The sequence below is a fragment of the Bactrocera tryoni genome, chromosome 1 (assembly GCF_016617805.1).
Source record: "Bactrocera tryoni isolate S06 chromosome 1, CSIRO_BtryS06_freeze2, whole genome shotgun sequence".
Lineage (NCBI taxonomy): Eukaryota > Metazoa > Arthropoda > Insecta > Diptera > Tephritidae > Bactrocera > Bactrocera tryoni.
In genome coordinates, this window is record NC_052499.1 from 49,527,365 (window position 1) to 49,538,498 (window position 11,134).

Genomic DNA, 11,134 nt, shown 5'->3' on the forward strand with positions numbered 1-11,134 from the left:
AGCCAAATTTCTTTATTCGAGATAGATACTTGCTGTTTTTGTAATGTTGTTGTATGATTCTTTAGTTCCTTAATAACCGTAAACGAGGGTGTGTAGCAACATACAAATACTTATTTACATAACCCTAAATGTACTATATTATATAAGTAATATATGCGTTGGCTTGCCGCTGCGGATTGAATGACAAGAGAGACCCCATAGGAAAAGAACGAGGAGAAGAATTTTCTCAATACTCATTTTTGACAGTCAACGAGCTTTGAAGTTTAAAATGTTCGTACACTGAAAATAGCATAAAATTTTCATAAAAATATGCTCGTAAAATAAAGGAGTTTCCTTGAAAAAACTGCGTTGCATACAGATATACAGTATTCTAAGAGAGTATAATTCGAGTTCATATTGAGTTCAGACCTTGGGGAATTATTCAAAAGGGAATCGATCAAATTACTTTGAAGTTCTGCCCTAGTAGACAAATTAAAAATCACTGCAAGCAAATCAAAGTCAAATAATTTCATCTTATCAGATTGAATTTGTCGATAAAAGTTTTCTCCCCAGATCAGAACAACATTTTTTTATGTACGTGGGCAGTGTGATCTCCATATGGCAATAAGTGTGTGTTTGACAGATGATTGTCTACAACGTGAAAAATTTGTCTGGCGATTTTTCCCATAAAAAAAAATTAACAAGGAGTTTGCTTTAAAATTTTGTATTTTTAATATAATTTTGGCCGCGGAATCGTTGAATATATTCCAGAAGTCTTCCAGGAAGTCTATTTTATCACGAACACAAGTATTTGAGTGGCACCAAGCATTCAGTGAAGGTCGTGAAGTCATCCAAAGCTTGCCTCAAGCGACTCGTCCATCCATCTCTCTACATGACAACAACATAACATCGAAAAAGTTAAAGAAACTGTAGATTTTGGTTAATGTTTCGGGTATGAAGCATGTTAATGTTAGATTCGTACCAAAATACCTGAATCTTTGCAAAACCGACGACGAGTAGAGGTCACAAAAGAGCTGCGGGACAACGTACCTGAGCATTAGTGGTGACGAGAAGTACCTTTATGGACATAATGTCGAAACTATTCAACAAGCTAGCAAATGACGTCCCGAAAATAAGCCGAAATCGAAAAACCCACGTCAAAGTCAGTAAAAATCAAAATGGTGCTCATTGTTGTCATGGATTACCATGGTGTGGTTCACTCTGAAGAAGTGCGGGGTCAATAAGAATCTTATAACAAGTGAAGGGAAAATTGGTTTGAGTGCAGGATACTTTTGACTCAAAAGGAGCTAATGTTAAAGGCGATAATAAAGATTTATTTTAAAATGCAAGGATGCTACTGTTTTTTCGAACTAAATTTTATTTTGTGTTCGAATTTATCATATGACATCTCGTGCTGATATTAGACCTTTGTTAGTATGAAAGAATCCAGATGTAGAAGGGACGATATAACTTAGAGCATACGATTCTTGCACGCTCTTTCAACTAAAACAATAAAATTTACATACTTTAGTCATTTATAAAATTCGTAATTTAATCTCGTTAACTCATAAACATTTTTGCTATAATTTTCCTATCGACCCCTTTATTGGACGTCACAGTTAGGTAGCTAATACGAAAGTGTCAATTTTTTCAAATGCAACAAAAAAAGTTAGCGGTAGTTCAGGTGCGCACGCGTGTGGCCACAGACTTAATGAAGCGTGGAGTAATTTAATTGTTAGGAGAAAATCGACAAAAAATATAAACTTGCACAAATTTGCATACACACTCATACATATGTATGTACATATATATGTTTATGTGCAATGTTTTGACATTTTGGATTTATTGTCATACAATTCTTTGTTGAATACATGTAGTATAATCGCATACATATGTATGTATGTACATACATATCACCAGAAGTGAAAGTTTTCATTTCGAAGCAGCCGAAATTCAAAAGAGTTGTAAATGCACACACTCCGATTTTGAAAATACCATTCAAATTGATCGCAAGTTTTTTTCTAGGCAATCAACACAAATTATTTTTAACATTTTCTAATGCATAGCTGCATAATTATTATTTCAAACGTTATTCGGTAGGCAGATTGAAATCCCAAAGGAATAATCGATCGATAACGCCTACACATATTCATATGTACATACATATGTATGTATATATGTGCAGTGAAGCGCCACTAACTGTCAGAGCCAGCATACGTGCTCATAATGCTTGATATGCCATATATAAAAATGTATAATGAGTGCACTAGATATCCTTGCATGTCCTTAAAAAATACTTATCCTGCACCATAACTCACGGGCAACCGTTTCGTACGCCTTAAAGATTGATTATGGGCACCATGCTTCGAATCATTGCTGATGGGTGTGGTCAAGCAGTATGTGAAGCTCGTAACGGCGCAGCAGCCGTGAGCGGCTAGCAATTAAATGGGGATACTCGACAACTCCATAAACACTGCATATTTCAGCTTATTTTTCTTTTGTTGTTGCTATCAATTCGTAGACAATTTTATTATTTATTTCTTGTTTGTATTGCTGCTTTTCACAGAGCTCATCGCTCATAGCGGCATGCATGTGCATCCTTTGAGGATTCACGCGGTTATATGTGTGTGCACGTGTATGTGCTGTGGCTTTGCGTTCGATGGAAAGGGGTAAAACGGGAACGCGACTTAGGGCGTGAAGTCAGACACGAGTTCTAAACGCATAAATAATTACAATGCTCACGTGTTTCCAGGAATTCTAACACAAATTGAGTCCTTAAATGAGCAAGAACGTTCGCAGACACACATACAAACAGACGTATTTAGAGCGCTCGTGTTATATGTAGTATATGCTATATTCGTTTTAATTGATGACCAACTGACTGCGCGGTACACTCCTTTTGGTTTCCAGAATGAAACGAGGTAGAGATTTATTTCGGTCACTTCTTAAAGTTATTTATTAAAAAAGTGGTTTAGTTTGACTATTAATTGTATTCAAAACATTAACAAATATGTAAATTACATTTATTTTTAAAAACCTTTTTTTAATTGTCAAGCGAGTAAATAAATAACTCAATATAGTAATTTACATATTGTATGTATGTCTGAACTCATTAGTGTGCTTTGCGGCAATATGGCGGGCGGAATTAATAATTGTTTTGTATACAGAAGGATACATTGTCATGCTTGACGCCAAGCTCCGATCAAAATTTCTCGATATTCAATTGTATTGGGAAACTGTACAAAAACTAATAACCAAACAATACAAACATACATACATATACATATGTATACACATATGTATGTATATACTTAAGTCGTTACGACCAGTAGAGAAGCCGAAAATGAAGAAAAAAATAATACATAAATTTCTAACGCCTTCAAAATAGGCTCCTGAACCAATATAGGCATATCTCCTTTTTGGAGCGTCTCTAGATTACTCATCACCGGTAATTATGCGTTTGACGAATGTAGTCACCTCAGCTTTTGTTGTTGCTGTTGTAACGGCAGAATTCTGCCGAGGTGACAATCCTTGACCGGATAAAATTTCCGGGTCAGTTCCGGTAAAGTGGACCCGACTGTTGTGACCTCAGCTCATTTGCATTGGTACCTGTATAGCATTGACATGCTTCATTCCCAACTTTGAGAACCTCAAATGGTTTTTTGTTGCCAAAACAACGACTCTATCGAAATTTTCAAATCACTTGCTATCGTCAATAAAAGAGGTGGATTGACGACTCGCATGACAAGTTTTGGATGACTTCACGATCATCGTTGAAACCTTTGGTCACTCAAATACGTGTCTTCGTGATTCGTGACTCCCCAAAACACTGCTGCAACATTTTCAGCGATTGCGAACCCGTAATTCCAAACACACACTCATTGACATATAGAAATCAAACTTCACACGAACAAAAAAACGATTGTACCAATCTAGAAAAAAAATTATTTTAGTATATCCGAAATTCGACTCAATGTAACTAAAATATACAAAAAATCTCTCTCAATTTGAAATTAAAAGAAACTTCAAATATATTCATTCATTTGTATATACGTTTCATCAACAACGATAAATCCTTTTGCATAGATAGTATTTAACTTCTCATATTATTTTAATTGCTATCATTTTACAAAAAAAAAATTCACACGCTCTGATTCGTATCCAAACAGTACTCGCCTTTTTTCGGATGTACATATGTATTATGTACATATGTATGTATGTATCTATGAACGCAATTATCCGCACAGATGCAACGCCTTCGACGGAAGTGATCGCATGAGTTCTAACAAATCGCAAGTGCAAAAATTCACACTTTTCCCTTTTCACAAAGTGATCATTGCATGTAATTAATCAAGTAGTTTAATGAGTTGCTATGAAAAGTCTATTTGTTTTTGTCTAAACCGACGCGTAAAGGCGTATGATTAGTGTAAATTTCAAAATTTTTACTTGTTTCGGCTTCAGATTTGATCTGCTGCGCTTATTTTCTTTTGCCACTTACCTTTTATTATAATTAGAGTTGAGATCTATAAATGGGTTCCGTTTTCTTGAAGACATTGCATTGTAATGCCGGAATCTTCTTAGTCCGCAGTTATAATGCCATTAATCGACAAAATTACTTTTTTAGCACTTTTTAAGAAGTATAAATAGAAATAACCCTAATTATTTTCTTATGAAATCTGAAGATTCCTTGAAATCTTAAACATATTCTTCAATTTTCTACATGCCAATTATTATAACACAAACACTACAAACTACATATAAAAATTGTAAGACCACACTCATTTAAATTTATTGCAGACAATATAAAAGATATTCTTAGTTTTAACTACTTTTGTTCAACTAAATTAATCAGATTCGCCAAAACGGATGCTGGAATTTTCTAACGTTAGCGAAATTTCAATTGACAATTAAAAAGTGACAGCTAATTGAATTAGGGCTAACCCAACAAGCAACAAGTTTGGGTGCCCTCCTGGTCAGAGATTTTATCTAATAAATTTCTAAATATGTATTTAAGGTTGAAATATAAATAAACGTAATTTTATTTAAAGTCTTTCAAAGAATTATTCATGTTATACATATATATATATATTATATATATAAACGATTTATCTACGATTAATTTTTACTTGAAGCATTGCATCGCTGAAGATACACAGTATGTTCAATCAAATCCATCGTTTGCGCTGCCAAAACTGTCAAAACTAATTTGTTTTTAGCCGCCGCATGCGTGGACATTTGTGTTCCAAATTGGTTCAGATTTGTGAAGTGCTGAAAAAATGCCGACCATAGGAGTGAAACGAGATCTGCTCTTCGAGCAACTTGGCCAGAAATATAGTAAGTAATTTGCTTAATAGGTACAAGTATGTTTTGGCTAAATGTAATTGTTCAACACGCTCACAGCTGACGATGAGTTCCAGCAGTTGTGCTTTGCTTTCGGTCTCGAGCTGGATGAAGTGGTTAGTAAATAAATTGCATTTCTATTCATTCAGTGAAATAAACGTTGTACTTTTATTGATAGACAACGGAAAAACAAATGCTAACCAAGGAACAAGGTGATGTAGCTGCAGTTGCCGATGCCTCTGAAGAGATTATTTACAGAATAGACATTCCAGCAAATCGTTATGACTTGCTGTGTATTGAAGGCTTAGTCACCTCTTTGCTCGTGTTCCAGGGCAAGTAAGTTTAAATTATTCAGCACGAAACCGATAAATACTAATTATATTTATTCTTCAAAGAATAAAGCCACCCAAATTTATTAAGGTGGAACCAGCAAAACGGCAAGTTCTTAAAATTCTACCCGAAACTGCGCAAATTCGTCCATTTGCTGTGGCGGCAGTTTTAAGGAACATAACCTTCAACAAAAATGCGTATGACAGTTTCATTGAACTTCAAGATAAATTGCATCAGAATCTTTGTCGCAAACGTTCTCTAGTCGCAATCGGTACTCATGACTTAGATACCGTACAAGGCCCATTTACTTATGAAGCTCGTACGCCGGAGAATATAGAATTTATACCATTGAACCAAACCAAGAAAATGAATGGACATGAACTGATGGATTTTTACACCAATCATGCACAATTGAAACAATACCTACCAATTATACGCGATTCTCCGGTGTATCCTATTATTTATGATGCTAACGGTGTAGTATTATCATTGCCACCAATCATCAATAGCAATCATTCAAAGATCACGTTACAAACGCGCAACGTTTTCATCGAATGCACCGCAACTGATCTGACCAAAGCAAAAATTGTGCTGGACACCTTAGTATGCATGTTTTCAGTGCATTGTGATGAGAAGTTCACCGTCGAACCATGTGACGTTCAACAACCCGATGGTACTGTAGTTACTTATCCTCAATTGGAAGTGCGTAAAACCGTGATATCGGCGGAAAAGGCAAACGCTTACATTGGTATACAAGAGGAGCCAGCGAAAATTGCTGACATGCTTACACGCATGTACCTCGAGTCAACAGTTGAGCAAGGAGGCTGCAACATCACCGTGCAAGTGCCACCCACAAGACACGATGTCATGCACGCTTGTGATATTTACGAGGATGTGGCCATTGCTTATGGCTATAATAACATTAAAAAATCATTGCCGGCCTTCATGCATATCGCCAAACAATTTCCACTTAACAAATTGACCGAGCAATTGCGTGAGCAAGTGGCACAGGCAGGTTTCACTGAAGCCATTACTTTTACGCTCTGCTCACGTGATGACATCGCACGTAAATTAAACAAATCCATTGACAGCATAGCGGCCGTGCATATTGCCAACCCGAAAACTTTGGAATTCCAAGTTGTGCGCACCACCTTACTGCCAGGCTTACTGAAAACGCTCGTGGCTAATCGTAAAATGCCGCTGCCATTAAAACTCTTCGAGATCACCGATGTGGTGGTGGCTGATGATGATACTGAAGTTGGTGCGCGCAATGAGCGTCGCCTCTGTGCCGTCAACTGTAACAAAACAGCCGGATTTGAGGTGGTGCATGGATTGCTGGATCGCGTTATGCAACTGTTGGATGTGCCATGGAAGTCGGGCAATCAAAAACATGGCTACTATCTGCAAGCAACTGATGGTATGTCAAAAGTAACAAAATTATTATATTTCATTAATTTTTATTTTATTTTTTCTTAGATCCCGCCTATTTCCCCGGACGTTGCGCCAGCATTTTGCTAAACGGTGTAACCATTGGTCGCATTGGCGTGCTGCATCCCACGGTGCTGCAGGCTTTTGAATTGACCACACCCTGCTCGGCAGTGGAGTTCAATATTGAACCGTTCGTATGACAGCGTTACCCAGAAATGTTGAAACCTTCGGTAAAATAAGTATGCTGCAAGCGCTTTTGACACGGTATTATGTAATGGACTTTAATGAATGAATAAACCAACGCATTGCCAAGCGTATTTATGAGACAAAAATATTTAATAAAGCTTGAAGCAAACATACTCAAAACGGCTTTTCTTAATTATTGGAGCGTCAGCCGCCAAATGTTAAAATTTGTATGCATTTTGTTGTTGTTGTAGCGACAGAAAACATCCCTGAAGTAGATTAAAGGAATGTTGCCGAGTTGACAGTCCTTGGCCGCATGAAAATCCGGGTCCATTCCGGTAATTACATAGACCCGACTGTCGTGGGAACCCCCTTCATTTGAAACAAGCTTTATTGGTTTACTTTAATTTTATTTATTTCTTGTTTTTTTTGTATGTTCATCAGTATAATCAACTTTATTATCGTCTTATACTGAACATAATTCATATTATCTGCTTTTTTTCTGTGTGTATGTATGTATGTGTTATATAATTCTTGTTGCTGCCAGCTTCAGTTTTTCGCTGCTGCGTTTGCTGTTCCGGTTGTGGTAACTGTTCAATTGTTGCATATTTTAAACTGTTTAGTTTAATTATATTTTTATTTTGCTCTTGTTTTCCTTTGCCATTATACCATTTATATATATAGGGATTCATTACTTAATATTTTGTTTTGTTTTGTTTTGTTTTATTTTTATTATTTATTTTATTTTTTGCTTTCTTTAATGTACCATTTAGTACCGTCTGTAGCATTGCTAATATAATCAATAATTGTAATTATAATATATTTATGTAATATTTAGTAATTATAATAATAATTCATAGTATTCATTACAAGTATAGCGATAATAATAATAATAATCGTATTCAACGGTAATCATCATTATATTTTAATTGTTTTTTCCGTTTTTGTTTTTATCCTTGTGTATATAGTAATAATTTGAATATGCTTAGCGCGTAAACAGCAGTTGCAATAATCATTATGTCCGTGAAATTGTCGGGTAACAACAACAGTACGTCATTGCATTGATACTCTGCAACAAACTGTGTGCATTATTGTTTTGTTTTTCAAATTTACTTTTTTGCCTTCGCTACGTATGCATATAGTTATGTATACGTGTGTGTTACACATGCGCAGTTTTTTTAAATTTAATATGAACTGTTGTTGCTTTTTCTTATTTATTTCTGCTATGATTTTTAAGTATGAGAATTGGTTATTATTCGTTAGTTGTTCTCCGTTTATTTTGTTGTTGTTGTAATTTTAAACATTAATAAATGTATTTCTTACGTTGCTTTGAAGCCGTTTTATTTTTTGCTTTTTTTTTACACATTCCTAGCGGTTTTGAATAATAATTATCATATAATGAACCATTTACATATACAATACATATTATGCAAAGTTATATGCATGCATGTGTGTTATATAAGTAATTTATGCACGTTGCTTTGCCATTAAATGTAAAAAGCAAGGCGAAATCTGTTGTTTTATAATGCATTTGCTTTTTTGTGTAATTAGATAACTACATAAATTTTACTTGTTACAAGTGTGTTGGTGTGTGTGTGTGTGTGTGTGACAGAAGCGCGAAAATAGCACAAATTCTTTTTTTTTTGGTAATTTTTTTCTTTTCTTCAAAGCGTTGAAAAACTAGAACCAAAATTTGCAGCTTTGCATTGCATAATTTGCTCTCTTGTGTGTGCAAGTGACACAAATGTTTTTCTTTTAAATTTTTTTTTTGAAATTTTGGACCTAAATTTTTGTTTCTTTTTTAATTCTAATTAAATATTCTGCCAAATATTAATGTTTGCAACTACTCGTTCATATTTTCTATATTTTTTGTTCAATTTTTCATTTGCAACTACATTTTTAGCTTCAAATATTACGCTTACGCACACGTAATTAAGCAGCAATTCGTGTATTGCCTGCGTAACGGCATATGTTGTATGTATGCATGCAAGTATGTATGAATTTATGCGTCTAATCCTCTATAGATTTTCAATCGTAGTATGCAAGTTCTTGCAATATAAGTAGATAGGTTAATATGTATGTATGAATGTATGTAAGTAATGGGTTTGGTTATGTGTATGTATAGAGAGTGATACATTTCATATGATTTAGTTGGTAGTTAGGAAAAGTAATACCCTAGCTACACAATTTCGTTAAAAGTGTGTGTGTTTTTCGCTTAACAGCTTACGTTGGTATGTAATGTACGTGTGACTTATACAATTGGACACCTGAAATCAACTCAAATTGGCAATAATCTGCACTTGCAGGCATAAAAATCACTGAAAACAAAAATACGAACACAAAACCAATAAAATAAAAACCTTTTTTGCTACAAAACTACTTGCAACAGGGTAGAACTAGCACAAAAACCGTTAAAAAAAAAACAAGAAAAGGTACAAATCACAAAACTTCAAAAATTCTACTTAACTCTGCTTCAGTTTCCTCAATTACAAGCAATTTTTATCAAAGGGACAACTCAGATCGCCTCTATAACAAATAAACAGCAAACTATAGCTACAGATGAACATAAAACTATCGAAATATCCGCACAATATTATAGCAAAACAGCAAACGACAAAACACACTGATACACAGCTCAGGCGACATAGACCCTGAACCAATTACGAATCCACTTTGAACGCAACACCTCATTTTAAGCAAAAGGTAGGATAAAACTGAAAACGTAACCCAAATAACCGCGCAAGCACACCAAACATGCCTTGCCGCGTAATTGCCAAAACCCCAAGATGAGACATTTTTGTTGTTGTTTTTTTTTTGTAATTTTCACTTTTTCTGCTTACTTGTTTGTTATTTTCTATAAGAATTTCATCATTTCATGCATACAAATATATAGTTCATATAATAGATAATATAGTTTATAATGTATGTAGGTATAGGCAAAAGTAACTAAAAACTAATAAAAAAAAATGAAAATTTTACAAGTGCAAACCGATTGTAAATCTACGGCAACATCAGTGCGCATACGCGGCGCTGGCCGATTTACGTGCAACATAAAGATAATAAATGTATGTATTATGCGTGTATATTATAATAGGGGTATGGAGGTGTGTAGTGGCGCAAAAGTACAAACATCCATCCCCGTTATATACCGGTATACAGTAGTTATTAATAAATGTTGTTGAAGTTTTCGTTCTAATTGAGCGCGTTGCAAACTTTTTCTGCCGCTGTTTGGACTTTTATCGCTTTGCTCGCCTTGTTTTTATTTGTTTCTTGTTGTTGTTGTTGTGTTTTAAGTTTCGTTTGTTTTCGTATGCTTCACTTGCATTGCTCGTGCATAGAGCACAAATGAGCGATAAAAGAAAATAATTCAATCAATCGTGTGTTGTTTTATCGGTTTTTTCTTGTTTAGGTAATTAAATTCTCTCCGCAATTGTTGGTTTCTGTTTTTTTTTCATTTTCTTTTTTGTATATAATAATCATTATGTATGTAATTGTTTTTTTGTTATTTTCTCATTTAATATTTATATTCATTCACTTCTTTTCAGCTTAATCCAAAGATATATACGTATATACGCGTAGGGTAGCTAAGTATGCATGTATGTATATATAAGGGTATTTTTGAGTGCGTGTATATATGTGTATGTGTGTATATGTTGTTGTAATAGTAGATTTTTTTGTAGTTTATGAACTGCCGCTTATTTTACGCCTTCTCCTTGTGGCCGCGCCGCTTCACCTGCTGGCAATCAATTTCCAATAACATTTTTTGTCAATATTCATTTAAAAATTTTTGTCGATAATTTCGCACCATCCTGCTGCTGCTGCTTTTGTTGTTGCTGTTGTTGTTGGTGGTGGTGGTGTGCGGATTGTTGTTGCT

At 34.8% G+C, this 11,134-nt stretch overlaps 1 protein-coding gene across 1 annotated transcript; it reads left to right on the plus strand.

Annotated features, from left to right (window-relative positions):
- Positions 1 to 5,188: 5,188 nt before the first annotated feature.
- On the plus strand, positions 5,189 to 7,443 carry LOC120782589 (phenylalanine--tRNA ligase beta subunit). Its single transcript, XM_040114940.1, has 5 exons — positions 5,189 to 5,313; positions 5,380 to 5,435; positions 5,498 to 5,655; positions 5,715 to 7,066; positions 7,126 to 7,443. Exons 1-5 carry the CDS (start codon positions 5,256 to 5,258, stop codon positions 7,275 to 7,277), a joined length of 1,776 nt encoding a protein of 591 aa, XP_039970874.1. The 5' UTR covers positions 5,189 to 5,255; the 3' UTR covers positions 7,278 to 7,443.
- The last annotated feature ends 3,691 nt before the right edge of the window (positions 7,444 to 11,134 follow it).